General features: G+C 41.6%; 1 protein-coding gene across 1 annotated transcript in view; it reads left to right on the top strand.

Annotated features, from left to right (window-relative positions):
• Window positions 1-10,569: 10,569 nt before the first annotated feature.
• LOC109898084 (cadherin-2) overlaps window positions 10,570-25,440 on the top strand; it is a 109,985-nt gene continuing 95,114 nt past the window's right edge. Inside the window, exons 1-2 of the mRNA XM_020492865.2 lie at window positions 10,570-10,790; window positions 22,354-22,492. Coding sequence (XP_020348454.1) covers window positions 10,743-10,790; window positions 22,354-22,492 — 187 coding nt within the window. The 5' untranslated portion in view covers window positions 10,570-10,742. The remainder of the gene's footprint in view (window positions 10,791-22,353; window positions 22,493-25,440) is intronic.

The following is a 25,440-nucleotide window of genomic DNA, read 5'->3' as shown; positions in this document are numbered from 1 at the left end:
CCTGATTTCCTGTACATGTCCTCTATGAAAACAATGTAGTGAGCAAATGTCAAATAGGCTTTTTACCAAATTACTGTGCGACAGACCACGTATTCCCTGAAGGAGCTGCAAAGCTCCACAGAGGAGATTGGAGTATCTGTCCATTGGACCACTTTAAGTCATACATTCCACAGAGCTGGGCTTTACAGAAGAGTGGCCAGAAAAAGCCATTGCCTAAAGAAGAAAATAAGCAAACACGTTTTGTGTTTGTCAAAAGGCATGTGGGAGACTCGCCAAAGATATGGAAGAAGATACTCTGGTCAGATGAGACTAAAATTGAGCTTTTTGGCCATCAAGGAAAATGCTATGTCTGGCGCAAACTCAACACCTCTCATCACCTCAAGAATACAATCCCAATACAATTTCATCAGCAGGGACTGGGAAACTGGTCAGAATTGAAGGAATGATGGACGGACCGAAATACAGGGAAATTCTGTTTCAGTCTTCCAGAGATTTTAGATTGGGACGGAGGTTCACCTTCCAGCAGGACAATTACCCTAAGCATACTGATAAAGCAACACTTGAGTGTTTTAAGGGGAAACATTTGAATGTATTGGAATGGCCTAGTCAAAGCCCAGACCTCAATACAATTGAGTATGACTTAAAGATTGCTGTGCACCAGCGGAACTTATCCAACTTGAAGGAGCTGGAGCAGTTTTTCCTTGTGGAATGGGCAAAAATCCCAGTGGAAAGATGTGCCAAGCTTATAGAGACATACCCCAAGAGACTTGCAGCTAGAATTGCTGCAAAAAGTGGCTCTACAAAGTATTAACTTTGTTGGGGTGAATAGTTATGCACACTCAAGTTTTCAGTTTGTTTCACAATAAAAAGTATTTTGCACCTTCAAAGTGGTAGGCACGTTGTGTAAATCAAATGATACTAACCACCCAAAAAGCGATTTTAATTCCAGGTTGTAAGGCAACAAAATAGGAAAAATTCCAAGGGGGGTGAATACTTTCACAAGTCACTGTACATGGTCGCTGTCCATATCATTGCATAGTGCAGAAAATACATCAGAGTTCAGGGGTCTTCCTTTATTACCAAAGTTAACCATGTTCGCTGTAGTGTCCAAAACATCTTTCAAGCTGTCAGGCATTCCCTTGGCAGCAAGAGCCTCTCGCTGGATGCTGCAGTTAACCCAAGTGGCACCGGGAGCAATTGCTTGCACGCTTGTACCACTCCACTATATCTCCCTGTCATTTATTTTGCGCCATCAGTACAGATACCAACATGAGTGGCAACTACGTTTGCCTACATATGGAGCGTTAGTGGAATTCCAGTGAGAGTAACGGTTAATGTGATTGGATGTTAATTATTTGAGTAGGCTACCTGTATTTGACATTGTGTTGTTATTTCGCTGAACACTAGTTTTTTTTCAATGTGAATCACATTTTTATTTGGCGTACCCCTGACGGCATTGCGAGAAATACCTGCCCTAAAGCACACAAACAAAAAACAATACATACAGTACCTTGGCCTAAACATCAGTGCCACAGGTAACTTTCATAAAGCTGTGAACGATCTGAGAGACAAGGCAAGAAGGGCATTCTATGACATCAAAAGGAACATAAAATTTGACATACCAATTAGGATCTGGCTAAAAAAGACTTGAATCAGTTATAGAAACAATTGCCCTTTGTGGTTGTGAGGTCTGGTGTCCGCTCACCAACCAAGAAATCACAAAATGGGAAAAACACCAAATTGAGACTCTGCATGCAGAATTCTGCTAAAATATTGTCTGTGTACTATGTAAAACACAAAATAATGCATGCAGAGCAGAATTATGCCGATACCCGCTAATTATCAAAATCCAGAAAAGAGACGTTGAATTCTACAACCGCCTAAAAGGAAGCGATCCATAACAAAGCCACCACCTACAGAGAAATTATCCTGGAGAAGAGCCCCCTAAGCTCTGCTCTAAAATACAAACAGACCCCACAGATCCCCAGGACAGCAACACAATTAGACCCAACCAAATCAGGAGAAAACAAAAAGAGAATTACTTGATACATTGGAAAGAATTTACAAAAAAAGAGCAAACTACAATGCTATTTGGCCCAAACAGAGAGTACACAGTGGCAGAATAGCTGACTATCGTGACTGCCCCAAAATTAAGGACATCTTTGACTATGTCCAGACTATTGAGAAAGGCTGCTGAAGGCAGCCATGGCTCTCAAGAGAATACAGTCTATTTGCATACTGCCTACAAAATGAGATGGAAACTGAGCTGCACTTCCTAATTTCATGCCAAATGTTTGACCATATTAGAGACATATATTTCCCTCAGATTACAAAGTATTCGAAAACAAATTCAATTTTGATAAACTCACATATCTTTTGGGTGATTTACCACAGTGTGAAAACACAGCAGCAATGGATGATGAGGTGCATCCATTAGTGGAAATATGTAAAGAGGGCCCCAATGTTGTGTGGCTAAGGCGGCCCCTTACACAAAAGCAGTGCACTATATAAGGAATAATAGGGTGCCATTTGGGACGCAACTACACTGTAACAATGTCACAGGCTGACCTAACTCACTTTATTCCAGTATACAGCAGTGGAGGGAAGCTCTGAGCTCTGCTCACTAATGTTAACTTGGACAAATGTTGATGTGCAGCAAAGCACTTAAAGGCTGAGTGCTGAGAGCAGGGAGGTTATGGATAAGTGTTTAACAGTGCAGGCCTGGCCAGGACCCATTAGAAAGCATTCTGTGTCAGACCAAGCTAAAGTGCTAAAGATAATTAGAGTACAGTGAGCATATTACTGTACCTAGCCTATATCTCTGGGGCTAATGTTATGCTAGACTATGCTAGGCTAGTTACTATGAACACACAGCTAGCATTGATGCTAATGCGAAAAGTGCTAAGGGAGAAGGTATCAGTGCTGAACTCTACAGACAGAACTGAATGCTGCTCATTGCCCAGCCCAGATAAGTGCCAGGGCCCAGGGATATCTATTAGATCCCTCTCATCAGAGCGGTTCGCCATTTAGAGCACTAACCCCTCCGGCCCTATAGACTGAATATGGCGATATCTCATATATAAACAGGAGCTCCAATCATCAGACATCCTGAGACTGGGGCTCAGAGTGAAAGTAATATAGTTTTGCATATAATTTTTGTTGTTCTAATGACTGAGACCACAGTCAAAATCTTACACAAGCAGTAAAACAAATCAAAACATGTTTATTAGACACACACACACACACACACACACACACACACACCACAGTGCTAAAAGGTACACACACACATTGCCTAATGCCTAGCCTACACACACACCACAGTGCTAAAAGGTACACACACACACACACACACACACACACACACACACACCACACCACAGTGCTAAAAGGTACACACACACACATTGCCTAATGCCTAGCCTACACACATAAACACAGACACACACTATACTAACATGCCACAGTACCCTAGCAAGATCTCTGGAATGATTTGAGGAGACAGATAGTAATCAAGATAAGACACATGGCTAATCAGAGACAGATTAGGGATAGAGGAAGAGAGTGGGCATGAGAGTAAGTGGAAAATAAAAAAAGAGACGTGGTAAATGCAGAGAGAGAGAGAAAGAGAGCGAGGGGAGGATGCAATATAGAAAGGGAAGCAAGGAACCCTTACAGGAAAAACACCTGAATTTCACACGTGAAGACGTGAAAACATATGATCTTGTGTGATCTCAAGTGATCAATGTGACAATATGTGATTTAACAACATTTGAGCACATGTGAAAACATGATCTTGTAAACTAAATGGGAAAACATGGGGATGCTAGTAAAGAACAAGAAGGCCCGCACACTGTTAAAGCTCCCAATTCACTGCTTTACTGACAACTTTTCAATCCGAAACGGAGCTTTGTCAGGTCAAACAAACAAATAAACTGTTTGCTCACATCTCAAAATATACACATTTCACCTCACATGACCATTGCGGACCATTGCGGACATGACGCATGGTGGGTGCAAAAACAATTTGTGTATCTCTAATAATTATCTCTATAATCTCTCTATCTCTATAATTTGACAACAATGAGATGGGCACATGTAGTAGTTACAGAAAATAATATGTATTTATAAAAATGACCAAGTAGGTGACATGGAAGGCAAGACAAATCAAAGTGACATATTCATGTAAGAAATGGTCTGATAGTCATACTCTTGGTTCAGACCTCTAGGAGACGTGGTACACAAATGGTGAATCCAATACAATTCTCTTCACAATGACATATTATCAGTATCTCATGGGGATGCAACATTTTAATGTGATACCGTGAAACTACACGTGCCAAAATGTGAGCATGTGAAAAACCTGGGTGTCAAATGTTATTGAGAATATTTGACTTTAAAAGGCATAATTTACATGAATTACATGTAAACAGTCATGGTTTAATGCAGGTTAAGCACCTCATTTGACACAGTCTCTTCTGCAAACTCTGTAAGAACTCAGTAATTGGCTGCACTGTAGAGGTGGGAGTGCATTTTCAGTAACTTAATGACAACTTGTTGCCAGAATTTACAGTAAATTTGTAATTTCTTAACTGAAAACCCTTTGTCAGTAAGTTATTGTAGAATCCACAGTAACTTACTGGAAAAATGATACCAATAACCTACAGGCAACTTGCTGTCACTAGCAATAGATGCCATTCATCTACTATAGTGGTTCTTCCTTTAAAAGTTGTGTCGTACTGCAGCACAGCTTGCGGGCTGCCGCAGAATTCTATGGCACGTTATTTACGTGGTCAGCCATTGTTGCCATTAATGCTAGTTAGTGTTAGTTTGACCACCAGAGGGGATCTTTGAGAAGTATTTGAATGTTTTTAATCTGGTCTGTACTAGAGAATGTAAAACCTTTTTTGTAAGAACATAGTATATGGGATTGATTTTAAGAAATTTAGCTTAATTAATATTATGGTGTTTTTATTCCAAGAAAAAACTGAAAATATAGAGCTGTACAACGTGACCGGTCGGGAGTAGGCTACTAAGTGGCTGCGTTGAAGAGCAAAATAATCCTAACATAATAATCCACACCCTAATTGTAGGCTAACCAATACCCAAATGGAGAGTCAGTGAAAATAAAATCTAATTGATTTATCAAGACAAGTCCCCATCAAGGGTGCAAGTAGTACCTGCAAAACACCAGTCTCAACGTCAACAGTGAAGAGGCGATTCCGGGTTGCTGGCCTTCTAGGCAGAGTACCTCTGTCCAGTGTCTGTGTTCTTTTGCCAATCTTAATATTTTCTATTTATTGGCCAGTCTGAGATATGGCTTTTTCTTTGCAACTCAGCCTAGAAGGCCAGAATCCCGGAGTCACCTCTTCACTGTTGTCACGATCGTTTGTATAGACGGACCAAGACGCAGCATATGTTGAGTTCCACATAATATTTAATAGTGAAACTTTGCCAAACAAACAAACAAAACAACAAACCGCGACAACAGCGGTGCTACATACACTTACTCAAAACAATATCCCATAACACACAGGTGGAAAAATGCTACTTAAGAATGATCCCCAGTTAGAGACAACGATAGCCAGCTGCCTCTAATTGGGAATCATACCAACACACCAACATAGAAAAAACAAACTAGAACCCAACATAGAAAATATAAACTAGCCTAAATCCCTAGTCACGCCCTGACCTACTCTACCATAGAAAATAAAGGCTACCTATGGTCAGGACGTGACAACTGTTGACATTGAGAATGGTGTTTTGAGGGTAGTATTTGATGAAGCTGACAGTTGAGGACTTGTGAGGAGTCTTTTTCTCAAACTAGACACTCTGATGTACTTGTCCTCTTGCTCAGTTGTGCATCCCACTCCTCTTTCTATTCTGGTTAGAGCCAGTTTGCGCTGTTCTGTGAAGGGAGAAGTACACAGCTTTGTACGAGATCTTCAGTTTACTGGAATAAGAATAGACTGACGAGATTCAAAAGAAAGTTATTTGTTTCTGGCCATTTTGAGCCTGTAATTGAACCCACAAATCCTGATGATCCAGATACTCAACTACTCTAAAGAAGGTCAGATGTATTGCTTATTTACTCAACACAACCATTTTCAGCTGTGCTAACATAATCTGTCACGGATCCATTGATATATTTAAAGTACCTAAACTCAGCAAGAGTCTAATGTCCTGCTGATAGTTGAAATAAACATCTGTATTTTGAAAGAGTATTTTTATCATTATTTTAACAAATGCATAAAAATGTTGAACAAATACTGTACAGTGTTACGCTTTACCCGACATTTTGCGATTACATGATGTTTGTAGTTAGAAATGTAAAATTTTAAAGTACTTAATACATTGCAATTTTTTGTGTGGTTTTTTTTCCCACCTAGCCAAGCTATTCTTTTGTAAAGGTTGAAGAGTCTATTGTTCTGCTAATTGCCTATCATGGAAACTTTGTTTGCACCAATAGGTTTTAGGCTGCAGTAGGTTATAATAATCCATGCCTTCTGGGAATTTTTAAAAGTCCAAAAGTTATGGGTGGAGTCAGAATTCTGGCTGTCAGAAGTATCAAAAATCAACCAATGTGTTATGCTCCTCCTTTGTAGAATGACCGGACCAAGGTGCAGCGTGGTAGGCGTACATTTTCTTTATTAATGTTCCACAAAAAAAAAAAACACAACGAACGTAAAGCTTCGTAGTGCAAAAACATGCAACAAACCAAGACAAGATCCCACAACTGAAGGTGGGATAAAGGGCTGCCTAAGTATGATCCCCAATCAGAGACAACGATAGAGAGCTGCATTGGACTGTTTTTAATATTAGGGCTTTCAGGAGGAACGTAAAATTAAGTGTCAATTTATAAATGATGTTGCCATGGAATCGGTACATAACAAAATCTCTCCCCAACTATTTTGTAATCTAATGTATATGGCACTGTCACGTCTGTTGTAAGGAGGAGACCACTGAAACAAACTAACAAAATGAAAAAAACAACAGAGCGAACCGTAAAGCTATAAACATGAGTGCTAACAGGCAAATACACATAGACAAGAACCCACAAAATACCCCAGGGAATATGGCTACCTAAATATGGTCCCCAATCAGAGACAACGATAAACAGCTGCCTCTGATTGGGAACCAATTCAAGCCACCATAGACATACAAATACCTAGACTTACAAAAGCTCTAGATATACAAAAAAACTCTAGTTATACAAAAAAACCTAGACAATACAAAAACTAACATACCCACCCTAGTAACACCCAAAATAATAAAGAAAACAAAGATAACTAAGGTCAGGGCATGACAGGCACAGATGTCAGTTTTTTGGTCCTTAAAAGAAACTGGTATATATTTTTTATTATAACAATTTTCTTTAACCAATTTTGGTCTTTAATGCAGGGCCGACAGACAAGTTCCTTATCCCCCCCACTTCCACTTGATAAAGGTTCCAATTGATAAAGTTATTTCAAATGTTTTTTTTTCTCAAATAATTTAAACAGGTTGCTAGGTGTAGGCAAAACCATAAGCAAATAGGTAACCTGTGATATGACTAAAGATTTAATCAGGGTGATTCTTCCACAAATAGACCTTTCCATAGTAGCAAGATCTTAACTATTTTTGTTAACTTTCTATAAAAATGTATTGGAGTGAGATAATTTCTTTCTTTCGGGATTCGTATACAGAGTATGTCCACATCCCCGTCAGTCCATTTTATTGGTACACCACATGGTAATGTAAAAGTTATATTTTTTAGTGATCCAATACGTAACATAGTAAGTAAAAATCAAGCTTGCCACGCATCTGGCTATTCATTATGAATAGGATTTGTATCTGGTCTGTGGGAATATCTAAGGGGCTTTTATATCATTATAATGCAGGGTTAATAATATTAATAATAATCATTGGACAACAGATCGTCTCTCGGAACTCATTAGGAGTTCAGTTCTATCTTCAATATGCTTTAAATGCTTTATTATCCAAATATTTAAAGTGCTTGTAGGCAACGGAGAGAAAACAAATGGTGCAGTGGAGGCCATGAGTTGGGGCATGGTTTATAAATCTAGATAGCTGGTGTCAAAATTTGACCGTAGGGTGTCAGCAAATATAATTTAAAGTTTACCCTGTTCATCTATGGCAAAGAAACGCATATGTTTATTGATGGAACAAATGACAAACGTTGTTATGCACATGCGCTGTATGAGCCTTAAACCTGTACATTTCCACTGTCTGTTTCTCTGATGTAAGAAGAAGCCAGTGTTTTTCCTCTCTTGTTTCTGAGTAACTTAGTCACGTTGCCAAAGACAAAGGGATGTCTGAGAGTGACCCGTTTTTGGTCCATCCTGTTATTTTCAGATCTTTCAAGGGCACAGCTGTGTGGACATATGAAGAGAACAGAGGCTAGCTTGAGCAGCAGTGACAATTCTAATGCAGAAAGGAGTAACAAAACTGTCCCAGACCCACCTGGCCACGGAGTACTCACAAACAGTTGGTAGGTGTGTTCAGTGTGAGTGCCTCCGTGGGGGCAGGATTCCGTCTATGGATGGATTCCATCATGGGGAGGCAACCGTGAACAGTTGTCTGAAGAAAGTCCTTCTGTTCTGAGTGTGTTGTCAGGGTCATGATGAGGGTTATAGAGAAGAGAGTGAGATGGAGAGAGAGAAGGAGAGAGAGAAAGGCACAGGTGGAGAGAGAGAGAGTAAAGGCATATAGAGAAAGCAAAAGCCTGAGGGAGAAAGACAGAGGAAGGTTCAGAGAGAGAAGAGAGAGAAGAGAGAGAGAGAGAGAGAGAGAGAGAGAGAGAGAGAGAGAGAGAGAGAGAGAGAGAGAGAGAGAGAGAGAGAGAGAGAGAGAGAGAGAGAGAGAGAGAGAGAGAGAGAGAGAGAGAGAGAGAGAGAGAGAGAGAGAGAGAGAGAGAGCGAGAGAGAGAGAGTCTAGAGGTGTGCAGGAGGAGTGTAGTGATCAGCGTTGGGCTTTGACTCCACTTAGTGGAACTGCTGAAAGCTTTTCGCTTCACTGAGGCACGGCATGAAAACACACACACACACACAAACAATTAGCCTACAAATAACAAACATACACCTGCAATATCCTTGCAATCCCAGGAAATTAGTGTGTGTGTGAGTGTGTGTGTATGTGAGAGAGAGAGAAAGCGCAAGTATGAAGCAATGAGTGTGTGTGTATGTACTGGCTGCATCATCAATCCTGTTAGTGTCCAACTGGCCAGGATGGCATGCAATGTCTCACCAGTCCAGCTCCTGTTTCCGACATCTGCTCACTTCATCCTTGCCCATCTCTCAGCCTGCAGTATAATCCTAGTGCACTAAAAAGCTCCAGTAATTCGCTTTATCGCTCTCAGCACTTATCCTGAGACTTAACCCTTACCTTAACCCTTATTCTAAACCTAACCATAACCTTAGCAAGCAGTTGCTTATCAACAGATAGTTTGTTAATAGCATGACCATCTACAGATGGAAAATCCGGACTATCCAAATAAAGTGTGACCGAAAAAGGCCTAAATGGGGGGCGACAGGTAGCCTAGCGGTTGGTAACCGAAAGGTTGCTGGATCGAATCCCTGAGCTGACAAGGTAAAAATCTGTCGTTCTGCCCCTGAACAAGGCAGTTAACCCATTGTTCCTCGGTAGACTGTCATTGTAAATAAGAATTTGTTCTTAATTGACTTGCCTAGTTAAACATGCAAAGGGCCTCAATGGTGCTGCCTGTGCGTTCAGATAAAATGCCATAGTGGGACAGATACAAAGAAAAGTTCTCTATGGCGTTACCAGAGTTGATTTACTGTCTAGTTAGTTGGGTTAGGCGCCTTTCCTTCCAACTAATATAATCCCTCACTCTGCATGTCCGTTGCAAACATCTTGTCTTGCCTCCTCACTGAAGAGCCAGGTCACCCATGATACAAGTCAGTATTAGATGTCCATCCATGTCTGAGGACATCGGGAGATGATGTGGATACTGGCCACTAGGGGCAACAGTGAGTGCTGTTACCTTTAAGTAGGTTTCAGTATTGCTAGACTAACCCTTTACTTTAACCCTTATTTTAACCATTAAGAGTTCATGCCTAATCTTATGATTTCGGAGTTAATGCCTAAACTTAACCTTAAACACTTCTAAATGTGATGTTTGGAACAACTTTAAAATTGGACGTTTGAGAAACATGGATGAATGTCTAATTCTGACATGAGACTGTGAGAGCTTGTTGAAACCACCACCAAGAGCGCCACTTCACACGGTCATTCATTGGCCTCATTTTTTACTGCTCAATCATAGGCCGTCATTGTTTCACATCAAAAGACAATTCCTATACCCAACTCCCTCCTCCAACCACGTTTACCCCTCCGAGAGTTGTGTAGGGTAGGACTAATTTGGTTGTACAGGAGGGGCGTGGTCTGTCATTCTCTGCCGGGAGAGAAGAGGAGAGAGACAGGGCGAAGAGGGAGAGAAAAGGATCTTTGTGTGATTTCTGCCATATCTGATGTTATCCGGTAGGTAGAGACACTGAGGCCCGTGTTGTCGGTCGGTCCGACTGGTAGCCAGTTAAGTCATTCAGCCTCAGTACCAGACAGAGTGCACTCCGCTCAGCAGCACAGCACAGAACTGGGACGGCGAGGAGAGAGACGAGGCTGCTACATGCTGCAAGCTGCTCGTTTACTAGTGAACATTCTCGCATTGATCCGCGAAGAGAGATTGGGACTTTTCCCAACACATTCGAAGGAGGGATTTAATCATGTTTCGAACCTTAGTCGCGCTGCTGATGCGACTGGCAGCTGTGCAGGTAGGCTACGAAACCGTTTCTTCGGTTTGGTGTAGTGGTGGGGTTGGTTGGTTGGCTATGGGACAGGGGTCTGAGTGACGGCTTGGTTTTTGCTCTATGATGATGGTCAACTCACTAGGGGAGACCGGGGTTGGTTGTCACACGTATTACTCTCATTTGTATTTCTCAGCACCAGTATTCTTTACAGTATTATTTTCAATATTAAGAGAAAGACCAAGGTCTTGGGTTAAAATGAGGACCCTTTTTATATTCCAAAGAAGAGTTATAAGCCACCAAACATTCAGTCCACTTGTGACAACCAGTTACCAGCCCTATTGCAGGGTTGGATGTCACACACCAACAGCCCCATCGCGGGGTTGGATGACACACAGTATGGGGTTGGTTGTCACAATATTTGCTAGTAGCTTATTCCTTTTGTAACATGAAATTAAGCAATATTGCATACAGTCTTATAAACAGCCGATGGAAAGATTTTCCTAACAAAATTAGGCATTTTACTCCGTTAGAATAACATTATGTTTTTTTGTAAATTTGTGTGTGCACATAATTATTCAAGGATACTCCCATAATTCAAACATTTACAAGTAAAATACCAATAATTTCCTTTTTACTTTCACCTATGAAAAACACATTCCCCTCACCTCAATGTTTTGTCATGTTGACATGAATTGACCAGGTGGATGAGTTATTTCAAAGAATTCACACTTTTGAACATTACAAATATTACACAGTGCCATTTAGATTGGGAGTAATTAACACTGTGACAACCAACCATTGAGACAACCAACTCGGCGCAAGTCTGCAGGATATGACTGCATTAATTTCCTTCTACATTGCCTACATATTAGGTTGTTGGTTTATATTGATTTTAAACTACACTCTTAGAATTAAAGGTGCTAAGTAGAACTGAACAGTGTTTTTCAGTTTGTCCCTTTTTTGGTGCTGGGTAGAACCCTTTTTGCAGTGATCCTCAAACCCTCTATGTAGGGTTCTACCAAGAACCATTTTATCATCTAAAGGTTCTTCCTAGAAGCATCTATGAAGGGATCTACCTTGAACCCAGCCAGAGTTAAGATATCCAACAGAATGACTGCCGGGGTAGGGAAGGTACAATATTGAGACTACCTCAATCATGTAAACTGTAACAACCATTTCAGTAACGTGTGCAATAAATCCAACAGATTGTTTAGAAAACTGTATGTTATTTATCTTTGTGTAGCATAAAATGTATTAACTAATCAACTTACGTTAAAAAAAAACACAGATATTACAGTGAACCGAAAAATTCTGAAAATCTCCCAGCAATAGAGCATGCTGTGAAATATTACACACGGTTCCATGTAGAACCCTTCTTGCCTTCCAAAGAATCAAAGAACCCTTTCTTCCAAAACGGGATCTTAGGATGTTCTAGGTAGATCCCTCTCCCTCTGCAAATAACCCTTTTACAACCCTTTTTTCTAAGGGTGTATGCGTTAGGATCTTGCTCAAATGTAGGCTAATTGTGCATTCCATTTTGTTAATATTAATTGGTTTTTCAACATGGATATCTGAGTTTCGGTCTGGCACACAATTTTGCAGTCATAGCCGCTACAGTAGCCTGCACTTTGTTTAAACTGCAGCTCTCCTCCTATGTTATTTCTTTACTGAATTGCCCATTGATTTGCCTAATCACGCTGCACATTTGACGGGCAATAGCTTACTCGGTGAAGGGAATTGTTGTTTTGGAAATATTCCCAGTAGCCTCTTAGGGACCGTTTAGTTTACGCTCTGCTCTGTATACACCCATGATTCATAGTGGTCGTTAACTGTAGGCTTGATCTGTAACCTAGGCTATGCAGGGTTATAGAAAGGTCGACTTTTCTAGCCTATGCGATGCTGTTATGGCTATTTGAGACGATACCGTTAATATTGTGTACTGCAGACAGGTCACAAGGCTGAAGTTGCGCCCGTGCACTAAATCGGATGTGTATTTAGAGATACACTATAACGTAATTTGATTCAGCCCTAACCTAGACACTAAGAAAAGAGGGTTCATCAAGAGTTCTTTGGGAATGGTGATGGTTCTATGTGGAACCATAGTTACTCTTTGCAGTTCCCAAAAGGTGACGGCTCATTTACATTGTTTGGGGCGTAGCGCACAGCTCTTTTTTGTGCAATGGTGAGTGAGAGTGCCATTCCAGTTCATCTAATCTGTTGTGTTATGCCAGTACAGCATGTTATAGATGACTATGGCCAGTAGCATTGTTTTGTGAAAGACTCACCTATAGCCTTGTGTCAATAGACAAAGTCAGTGGTCAATTCTCTTCTCAGCAACATCCAGTGGTTCCAGTGCTCTCACACCTGATTCAACTTGTCAATTAACACAATCATAGCACTGGTGGAATTTTAAAGGTCCTTGAACAGTCAATCTGATTCCCATGTAAAATAGCCTTTTGAGTGACTAAAATATCACCCATAATAATTTGGGGGGATAGAAATGCTCAAAATGTAAGAAAAATTACTTTTCTTCTCATGGCTAACTACCAAGACATTTTAAAAGACAGGCTGAGTGGGTGGGAAGCGTATATTAATTTATTTACTTTGACTGACTGCTCTTTGTAAGGCCTATGTCAAGAAACTTGGGCACAGTGTTGCAGTAGAAGTATCTCAAGAAAATGTTGTGATACACATTTATTTAGATTTTGTTTTTATACATCTCCCATTTGGTGTGTCTTTTGTGATGTGGCACTGACGGATGTGTTGACATGACAACTGCGTCAGAGTTTTGAATCCCCCCACACACTTTTGTTCCATGCTGACTGAAGATCTAGCTAGCCAGTAACTAGCTAACACCAGACACACATGAAAGGAGAAACATATACGTGTCTTTGCCATAGGTTAATATTGTAATCTTTGAATTATACTTCCTGACACCATACAGTCAAATTATGGCACCAGTAGAGTAACTATCCATCTACTTAAACCACACCCCTATGCATACATGCCTTATCCGATGTTAGTTAGAAGGCGGTACTTATTTAAATTAAGTAAGAGAATGTCACGCTCCCGTTGGTGTATTAAAACGAGAGAGTTATGGTGACGTCACCCTATCCCCTTAATAATCCCGCCTCCTGAATCCAAGTGTTTGACACGGGGAGGGGACCAGTAACTTCATGATCAAACACAAGCACACTATTACACTCATCACACACACCTTTTGACTGGAAGGAGAGCGAGTGCACATATTTGTTTGACAGTGAATTGTTTTTCACAGGAAGTTATGTTTAACAGGCTACAGTCTATTCCCTTTAATCTTTTTTGTTGTTGTATTGGCTATATTTACCAACGGTCTGTATAGGTCCAGAAAAATACATCAGTTATTGTCTGTTTTTATTATTATATTTTTGCTTTGCCTGAAATTGCTGTCTCTGCACCACGGATGTATTTCCTATGTCTCTTCCCATGGAGGCTTCCCCATTCAGGGTAAAAAGCAAGCATCTCATGCACTGCAGGAGCTGTACTTATACTACGCTCTCTTCTGGAACAATGTGGACCGACCAGAATTCCGATGCAACAATTGTTTACTCGCAGAGGACCATAGGGAAGAAGTGGCTACTATTAGAAAACAAATTCAAAACTTGCCTAATCTACTTGGGAAAGTAACCCCGCCTACCTTCTCCTTCTCTACACCACAGCCTGGACGCCATTCCGAGGTGTTGAGAGTATCACCACCATGTCAACACTCCTTGACTTAATAGCCAATGCTTTCCAGGGACCCCTTCCCGCAGAAGTCTCCCACTCCCCTGGGAAATGGAGCAGGACCGTTACCTCTGGTGGATTTAGCGGATTATACTGTCTCCAATCCTGCTGCCCATCCATGGAAGCATGTCACCCGCCGTAGTCCAAATGGAGGGAAGTGGCTTGTGGCTAGTGGGGCTTTTTTGGTGTTCGGAAGCTCAACCCAAATCCAATTGTTCAACAGCTTCGCCGTCTTGGCTATGGAGATTCTCGCGCCTTCGTCCCTATCCACCCTCCTTCCCAGGGAGATTCTGCCTCGGACTATTATTCTCCAAGTTCCCGAGAGGGACTCTGCCCCAGACCCCAGGCCTCAGATCCACTCACCGTCAAAAACATTGTGCTATCCTGGGGCTTGGTTACAAGACAATACTAGGCTGCTTCCTACCATTTTACACCAGAACATGGGAGCTGTCGCTATAGTAATCCATGTGGGATCTAATTACATTAGGATTGCTAGCTCGGAGTGGCTGAAACAGGATTTTAAAGAACTGATTGGAACTCTGAAAGAATCCAACAAGCATCCAAGTTTTTCAGGCCCCCAGTGCCACCACTGAGTCGTGTCAGCGAGATTCAGTAGGTTGCTGGCACTACATGATTCGCTACCAGTCTACTCTAACTCTGTTGGAGTTACTTTTGTGGATAACTTTGACACCGTTTGGAAACAAGAGATACTCTACAGAGAGGATGGGGACCATCCAAATCATCGTGGATAACTTTGACACCGTTTGGAAACAAGAGATACTCTACAGAGAGGATGGGGACCATCCAAATCATCTTGGTGCCTGGACCCTGGTCTTGCATTTCAAGGCTGCGCTGAGACATTGACTTACCAACACCCCATGTTCCGTTTAGGTAATCCCAACCATAAATGATCAGCATTATCTTCATACTGCATGTTCGCAACAGGTAACCCTCATTGACTCTTGTTTTAATCCAATTCCTCGCTCAAAGCATAGGCACAATGGTACAGTTCTAGACAATCTTTTATCTATACCATTTCAAACTAGCCCTATGGTATTTTCAAGTAAGGGGTTATCAATTGAGCATAGTATGCTTGTATTAGAGACTCCAATTGATCTGAAATCCTGCAGCTGTGGCATTGAACTGATTCATGTAAATGCCAGCAGTTTGATCTCAAAAATGTATTTTATTATAGCTCTGGCCTCTCAAACCATATTTACAACCAACAAGTGCTCTTAGCCAATTGTCTGACTTGTTATCTGACTATGCTAAATCTGATTTATTCATTTTGGTTGATCTTAATCAGGATTAGTTGATGCCAGCTTCTGATTGAGCTAAATCTAACTCAGTTGATAACTGAATCAACCCGCCCTTTAAACACCCTGAAAAATCTACTCTTTTAGATATTATTTTGACAAATACCCCTCACAAGTATACAACCAATGGAATATTTGCTAATGAGTTCAGTGACCATTGTCCCATTGCCTGCATAAAACGACCTAAATCTCGCACTCACATTGTTACATGACAAATTATATGAATTTCAATGACAACCATTCTTGTCTGTTCTAGGATTGTGTGAATGGGGGTTGTGACAGATATCTCTGACTCAGATCTGTCCCTACATAATTTTTATTGCAGATAAGCATGTAAGGGATAGAGCTAATCCCTGAACTATCAAAGAAACTTCAGGTGAGAAATTTAGCTTGGGCTAAGACTAGGCTGACTGATTCTATGTAAAAGCTTAAAAAATAGATGCCTATCCCAGGTTAGAAAAGCATAATCCTCATACAGTACTTTTTGAAATGTATATCTGAGAATCGTGGCAATCCAGCTTCATTCTGGAAGGTGGTCAAATCCCTAAAACAAAACACCATCCCCTCATTACCAAAGCAGGTTATGACAGCCTCTGCTCACATAACAGATAAGATGGACATTTGGTGTGCTTTTAATAACCACTTTGCCTCAGTAGGTAAAGATGGCGCTGACAGATAGGGCAGCTGTGCTTCTAGCTCCTAAGCAACTTTGCAGTATTTGTTTTTCTGTGTTATTTATTACATTATTATCCCTACATTTTTTGTGGTGTTATTAAATACAACCGGAAACAGCAGAGGGAGCACCCCTCTATCCACATCGACGGGACTGCAGTAGAGAAGGTGGTAAACTTCAAGTTCCTCAGTATACACATCACTGAAGAACTGAAATGGTCCACCCACACAGATAGTGTGGTGAACAAGGCGCAACAGTGCCTCTTCAACTTTAGGAGGCTGAAGAAATTTGGCTTGACACCTAAAACCCTCACAAACTTTTACAGATGCACAATTGAGAGCATCCTGTCGGGCTGTATCACCGCCTGGTACGGCAACTGCACCGCCCACAACCGCAGGGCTCTCCAGAGGGTGTCTGCCCAATGCTTCACCGGGGGAAAACACCTACAGCACCCAATGTCACAGGAAGGCCAAAAAGATCATCATGGACAACAACCACCTGAGCCACTGCCTGTTCTCCCTGCTATCATCCAGAAGGCGAGGTCAGTACAGGTACATCAAAGCTGGGACCGAGAGACTGAAAAACAGCTTCTATCTCAAGGCCATCAGTCTGTTAAATAGCCATCACTAGCACCTTAGAGGCTGCTGCCCTATATACATAGACTTGAAATCACTGGCCACTTTAATAATGGAGCACTAGTCACTTTAATAATGTTTGCATATTTTGCATTACTCATCTCATATGTATATACTGTATTCTATTCTACTGTATTTTAGTCAATGCCACTCTGACATTGCTTGTCCAAATATTTATATATTCTTAATTCCATTCCTCTACTTTAGATTTGTGTGTATCGTTGTGAAATTGTTAAATATTACTTGTTAGTGTCACGCCCTGACCTTAGAAAGCCATATTTATTCTCTATGTTTGGTTTGGTCAGGTTGTGACTCGGGTGGGAAAATCTATGTTTCCTATTTCTTTGTTGTTTTGCCGAGTGTAGTTCCCAATCAGAGGCAGCTGTCTATCGTTGTCTCTGATTGGGGATCATATATAAGTTGTGATTTTCCGTTTGGGTTTTGTGGGGTGTTTTTTTCTGTTTTAGTGTCTGTGCCTGACAGAACTGTTCGCTTTCGTTTTTGGATTTGTTATTTTTGTTTGAGTGTTTCTTGTAAATAAATATCACTTTCCACACTGCGCTTTGGACCACTCTTCCTTCCACCGACGACGAGCATTACAGTTAGATATTATTGTACTGTTGGAGCTAGAAACACAAGCATATCTCTACACCCACAATAACATCTGTTAAACATGTGTATGTGACCAATAACATTTGATTTGATTCGAGGGCCACCGATTTGATAAAATAGCTTCTGAAAACTCTGATTCTAGCAGAGGGAGTTCTTAATGCACTTCGAGCCAAGTCGCAGAGAACGATACATTCCCAGATACACATTCCTCATTTTCATTTCAACCATTGGATGTCTATGACATGCTAAGTGCCTTATTTAAAATGTATGTAAAAAAAATAAAAATTATCAGCGGAGGCTGACACCCTTGATCCCTTTTGCTATAGATTTCTGACCCACTTATCATTAACCTTAGAATCATTAACCTATGTTTTTAACTTGACAATTGTTTCTGGGGTTATCCCGAAAATCTGGAAGTCCTCCCCGTACACAAAAGCAGAGATCCTTCTGAATTGGATAACTACTGTCCAATTTCCAAGCTATTTTGCCACGCCAAAGTTTTAGAGTCCCTGGCCAACTCTCAGCTGAGAACTTAAACTTCTCATTATATTCTTAATGAGCACCAATCTGGTTTTAGACCTGGACATAGCACTGTTTCAGCAGCTACACTTGTCTTAGATCATGTGCTATATTGTTTAGACCATAAAACTATTTTCTTAGATTATGTGCTATATTGAAAAAAAGTGGAGATTTAAGATGAGTTTATTTTCTAGAAATACATCCAGCCTCACTTTGGATTGTTCAAGCAACGCTTCTCCCACTACTTGATTATGGGGATATAATCCACATGAATGCGGCAGCCTCTGCTTTAAAACCTTTAGATTCAGTCTATCATTCAGCACTGCCTTCTTTTCACTGGGGACCATTTTTGTTGACATCACTGCATTTCGTATAGTTCTGTTGGCTGGGAGTCTCTGACTACCAGAAGGGCTCAAAATGGGTTACCTTTTGTATATAAAACGGTTCTCCAGAGACTCCCCCACTAGCTCAGATATTAACTGGAGATCCAGCACTTGTAATACCCACTCTCTACACTGGCTGGTTCTGGAGGTCCCACAGGAACAAATCCTTTTAGTTTTTATGCCCCCAGCTCATGGAATAGTCTTCAGGCAACCTTGGAATTAGACTCGCTGGCCTCCATTGGACAGTTTAGATTGAGTTTAAGGAAGGTCATATGTGAGAGTTGTGTTTGTTTTGAATAATCTTGTTGTATTTATTATATTGATATTATTTATAGTATGTTCATGTTCACAGGGCTCCCTTGCAAATGAGACCCTGTTCTCAATGGTGACCCACCCTGTATACATATGAAGTAAATGAATGTATAAGCAACAGTCATTTTTCGCACTTTGGTCATCATACTTTGATCTGGTTTCATCCAAATATCATCACATTTGATTAAAAACATGATTTTGATTTTGAAATGGTTCTTTATGCCCTCTTAGAAAAAAGGGTTCCAAAGTGGTTCTTTACAGAGGGATAGGGTTCTACCAAGAACTGTTTTGATCAGAATAACCCTTTTTGGATGACAAGGGTTCTTTGTGAGGCAAAGGGTTCTATCTAGAACCTTTAACATCCTAAAGAAATCTCAGTCGACCAACAGCCTATCGACCAAACAATCGACCTGTCGACTAAATGGGGTCAGCCCTACTACCCAACCTATTTGGTTTTGCATCTTCATTGCATTAATGTATTCATTTAGAAGAGTATGAGAGTGTTTGAAACATGTTTGGAGATGTTTTATGTTAGAAATTAGGCTACGATAAGCAACAGAGATACAGTGCCTTGCGAAAGTATTCGGCCCCCTTGAACTTTGCGACCTTTTGCCACATTTCAGGCTTCAAACATAAAGATATAAAACTGTATTTTTTTGTGACGAATCAACAACAAGTGGGACACAATCATGAAGTGGAACGACATTTATTGGATATTTCTAACTTTTTTAACAAATCAAAAACTGAAAAATTGGGCGTGCAAAATTATTTAGCCCCCTTAAGTTAATACTTTGTAGCGCCACCTTTTGCTGCGATTACAGCTGTAAGTCACTTGGGGTATGTCTCTATCAGTTTTGCACATCGAGAGACTGACATTTTTTCCCATTCCTCCTTGCAAATCAGCTCGAGCTTAGTGAGGTTGGATGGAGAGCATTTGTGAACAGCAGTTTTCAGTTCTTTCCACAGATTCTCGATTGGATTCAGGTCTGGACTTTGACTTGGCCATTCTAACACCTGGATATGTTTATTTTTGAACCATTCCATTGTAGATTTTGCTTTATGTTTTGGATCATTGTCTTGTTGGAAGACAAATCTCCGTCCCAGTCTCAGGTCTTTTGCAGACTCCATCAGGTTTTCTTCCAGAATGGTCCTGTATTTGGCTTCATCCATCTTCCCATCAATTTTAACCATCTTTCCTGTCCCTGCTGAAGAAAAGCAGGCCCAAACCATGATGCTGCCACCACCATGTTTGACAGTGGGGATGGAGTGTTCAGGGTGATGAGCTGTGTTGCTTTTACGCCAAACATAACGTTTTGCATTGTTGCCAAAAAGTTCAATTTTGGTTTCATCTGACCAGAGCACCTTCTTCCACATGTTTGGTGTGTCTCCCAGGTGGCTTGTGGCAAACTTTAAACGACACTTTTTATGGATATCTTTAAGAAATGGCTTTCTTCTTGCCACTCTTCCATAAAGGCCAGATTTGTGCAATATACGACTGATTGTTGTCCTATGGACAGAGTCTCCCACCTCAGCTGTAGATCTCTGCAGTTCATCCAGAGTGATCATGGGCCTCTTGGCTGCATCTCTGATCAGTCTTCTCCTTGTATGAGCTGAAAGTTTAGAGGGACGGCCAGGTCTTGGTAGATTTGCAGTGGTCTGATACTCCTTCCATTTCAATATTATCGCTTGCACAGTGCTCCTTGGGATGTTTAAAGCTTGGGAAATCTTTTTGTATCCAAATCCGGCTTTAAACTTCTTCACAACAGTATCTCGGACCTGCCTGGTGTGTTCCTTGTTCTTCATGATGCTCTCTGCGCTTTTAACGGACCTCTGAGACTATCACAGTGCAGGTGCATTTACACTTGATTACACACAGGTGCATTTACACTTGATTACACACAGGTGGATTGTATTTATCATCATTAGTCATTTAGGTCAACATTGGATCATTCAGAGATCCTCACTGAACTTCTGGAGAGAGTTTGCTGCACTGAAAGTAAAGGGGCTGAATAATTTTGCACGCCCAATTTTTCAGTTTTGGATTTGTTAAAAAAGTTTGAAATATCCAATAAATGTCGATCCACTTCATGATTGTGTCCCACTTGTTGTTGATTCTTCACAAAAAAATACAGTTTTATATCTTTATGTTTGAAGCCTGAAATGTGGCAAAAGGTCGCAAAGTTCAAGGGGGCCGAATACTTTCGCAAGGCACTGTACAAATAAATAGAGACAGATGAGTGATTTGCAGAGAGTTGGCAGATTAGAGGTTTTGATTAGAATTGAATAGAATAGGCATGAGATGAATGAGTTAGGTCACGTCATGGAAAGGTCAAGGTTTACAGCTTTTTGACACGCACATCTATGATGTGAGCTGGTCTGTTTTGTTCTCGGCTCCGTTTCCCCATGATAGTGCTCTGCCTTCACACCGATGTTTCAATACTTCTGTAGTACCCTATTCCTCCATATCTTCCCTGAATGAATCACTGATCTGAAAACAATCTGGTAGGTGAAAGCAAGCAAGGGGTTCCAAGACATAGCTTTCAGTTGTGTAGCCATATCAGATCTGTGATTACCAGTTATTTTTTAATTTTTAATTTTACCTTTATTTTACTAGGCAAGTCAGTTAAGAACTAATTCTTATTTTCAATGACGGCCTAGGAACGGTGGGTTAACTGCCTGTTCAGGGGCAGAACGACATGATGGTGGAGAAGAGGGAGGGTGCGTTTCTGAAGTGCGTTTCTGAAGTGCCGTATAGGGCCTGCATCCCAAACGGCACCCTATTCCCTATGTAGTGCACCACCTTTGACCAGAGCCCATTGGTAGTGCACTAATAGGGTGCCATTTGGGACGCCGACAGGAGGTCTTTCTCAGTCTAATCATACTACCTGCTTACCCTTACACTCATTACTCCAATCACCAGCCTGAGTGGACTCTTAACAACAACATATGTCATTGTGCCGTTCTGTGAGGGGGGTAGGGCGGAGGGCATAGAGAGGTAGCCTACACGCTAGATATTAGTTGTCTGTCTGCCGCTGGGCTAGGCCCCTCCTAATGTGCAAATACTGTTGCTGTTATTTGACACAGTTATAGACATTTATGTTGTTATGTTATACATTAGAATAGTATGTCTCTTTTATGCAAATAATATATTGCATTTGATGGTGGTTATTATGTCACTTCTCTTGCCTATTATGATAGTTATTAGTGGTTATTACATCGTTGTGAACTCTTTTAATATAAACTACTCTGTAGACACTTTTTTTCAAAGCATTTTACAGTGCAGTGAGTGCATACATATTTAAGTATGTGTAACCTATCCAGGACTATATTGATATTTTTTCTCACACCCTTCTGTTCTTCCTCTCTGTTCTCCAGATTGCTGTGCAGGGCGGAGGGGCCGTGGGGTCATTGCCATGGAGGCAGGGATCGTTGCCGTGCACACGAGGCTTCTCCCAGGAGGAGTACAGTGTTGCCGTGGATGAGGAGCTAAGAGAGGGACAAGCACTCCTCACCGGTACACACACACATACACATACACACACATACACGCCTTACTTCACCACAAGGGCTGGCGATTCAAACATCAACCTAAAACTCTGGGTGGGGATATTTTTGGAGAGTAACCTAACATGATATGTTTTGGGAGTAGCTTCATATTATGTTTGGGTGATATTTGAGTCGTCATGTTTTTAGCTGCGGGCCAGGACTGAGGGTTGGGTAATCAAATCAAAACAAACAGTATTTGTCACATGCGCTGAATACAACAGGTGTAGACTTTACCATGAAATGCTTACTTAAGAAACTTAAGACTTAAGAAAATATTTATGAAATAAAATAAAATAAAACAAATAAAATAGCTATAAACTATAAAATAACAATTCTGAGTCAGGGGACCGAGTCAGGGGCTACCGGTACCGAGTCAATGTGCGGGGGTACAGGTTAGTTGAGGTAATTGAGGTAATATGTGCATGTAGGTAGGGGTAAAGTGACTATGCATAGATAATAAACAGTGAGTAGCGGCGTCTGGAAAAAAAGGGGGGGGGGGCATTGTAAATAGCCCGCCTAGCCATTTGATTAGCTGTTCAGCATTCTTATGGCTTAGGGGTAGAAGCTGTTAAGAAGCATTTTGGATCTAAACTTGGTGCTCTGATACTGCTTGCCGTGCGGTAGTAGTGAGAATATTCTATGACTAGGGTGGCTGGAGTCTTTGGCAATGTTTAGGGCCTTCCAGTGACACCACCTGGTATAGAGGTCCTGGATGGCAGGAAGCTTGGCCCCAGTGAAGTACTGGGCCGTACGTACTACCCTCTGTAGCTCCTTGCGGTCGGAGGCCGAGCGTTTGCCATACCAGGCGGTGATGCAACCAGTCAGGCGATGGTGCATCTGTAGAAGTTTTTGAGGATCTGAGGACCCATGCCAAATCTTGTCAGTCTCCTGAGGGGGAATATGCGTTTTCGTGCCCTCTTCATGACTGTCTTGGTGTGTTTGGACCATTTTAGTTTGTTGGTGATGTGGACACCAAGGAACTTGAAGCTTTCAACCTACTCCACTAAAGTCCTGTCGATGGGAATGGGTGTGTGCTCGGCCCCCTTTTTCCTGTTGTCCACGAAGTCTCTGACCTCCTCCCTATAGGCTGTCTCATCATTGACTGTGATCAGGCTTACCACCGTTGTGTCATCGGCAAACTTAATGATGGTGTTGGAGTCATGCTTTGCCACGCAGTCATGGGTAATTAGGGAGTACTGGTAGGGACTAAGCATGCACTCCTGAGGGGCCCCCGTGTTGTGGATCAGAGTGGCAGATGTTTTGTTGCCTACCTTTACCACCTGGGGGCATCTCGTCAGGAAGTCCAGGATCCAGTTGCACATGGAGGTGTTTAGTTTCAGGGTCTTTAGCTTAGTGATGAGCTTTGAGGGCACTGTGGTGTTGAACGCTGAGCTGTATTCAATGAACCGCATTCTCATGTAGGTGTTGCTTTTGTCCAGGTGGGAAAGGGCAGTGTGTAGTGCAATAACGATTGCGTCATCTGTGGATCTGTTGGTGCGGTATGCAAATTGGAGTGAGCCATGACCAGCCTTTCAAAGCATTTCATGGCTACAGATGTGAGTGCTATGGGTCAGAAAGTATTTAGGCAGGTTACCTTGGTGTTGTTGGGCACAGGGACTATGGTGGCCTGCTTGAAGCATGTAGGTATTACAGACTCTCTCAGGGAGAGGTTGAAAATGTCAGTGAAGACACTTCCCAGTTGGTCAGTGCATGCTCAGAGTACACGTCCTGGTAATTTGTCTGGCCATCCGCCCTTGTGAATGTTGACCTGTTTGAAGGTCTTACTCACATCGGCTACGGAGTGCATGATCACACTATCGTCCCGAACATCTGGTGCTCTCATCCATGATTCAGTGTCGCTTACCTGGAAGCGCGCATATAAGTAATTTAGCTCGTCTGGTAGCCTTGTGTCACTGTGCAGCTCGCGGCTGGGATTCTTAGCATCTGCATCATCTGACCACTTCCGTATTGAGCGAGTCACTGGTACTTCCTGCTTTTGTTTTTGCTTGGAAGGACAGAATTATGGTCAGATTTGAGAGCTTTGTACGCGTCTCTGTGTGTGGAGTAATTGTGGTCTAGAGTTTTTCTTCCATCTGTTTGCTCAAGTAACATGCTGGTAGAAACGAGGTAAAACAGATTTAATTTTCCCTGCATTAAAGTCACCGGCCGCCTCTGGATTTGCATTTTCTTGTTTGCTTCGTGCCAGCATCGTTTTGTGACGGTAAATAGACAGCTACAAAAAATATAAATGAAAGCTTTCTTGCCGAGCAAAACCTCGAGACTTCCTAATATTACATTTCATGCACCAGCTGTTATTGACAAATAGACACAGACCGCCACCCTTTGTCTTACCGGAGGCAGCTGTTCTGTCTTGCCGATGCACATACATTTTTTTACTGTTCAGCCACGACTCGGTGAAACATAAGATATTACAGTTTTTAATGGCCCGTTGATAACATAAGATATTACATATTTTAATGGCCCGTTGGTAACATAAGATATTACAGTTTTTAATGGCCTGTTGGTAAGTGTTGCAGTCAGTGGGTGGAGTATACACTCTGCACTATGCAACAATATGGAGGAGTGTTTCATTACGATCAGGAGGTGGAGGATTAGGTGAGTATTAGGGGAGGACGTGAGAGGGTTGGGGGCAGTGGGGTGGAAGGGGCTGAAACCATCTGCCTCGTCACACACACACAGTGGGTGTTTTCCCACACACTCATTCACACACACACACTCCAAATACAAATGAAACACTGTGTGATAAATTATATTCATCTTGTCAGCCTGTATCTATCCTCTGATCAATGACCTTTGTGTGTGTGTACAGACAGGATGACACACCCGGGGTCTCACTATTTTGTGTGTGTGTGCGTGCGTGTGTGTTGTTAATACTAGTGCCAGAGGCATACAGAG

This window comes from Oncorhynchus kisutch, linkage group LG10 (genome assembly GCF_002021735.2).
Source record: "Oncorhynchus kisutch isolate 150728-3 linkage group LG10, Okis_V2, whole genome shotgun sequence".
Classification (NCBI taxonomy): domain Eukaryota; kingdom Metazoa; phylum Chordata; class Actinopteri; order Salmoniformes; family Salmonidae; genus Oncorhynchus; species Oncorhynchus kisutch.
The sequence above is the reverse complement of the archived record's forward strand: the minus strand, read 5'-3'. Positions and strand labels throughout refer to the sequence as shown.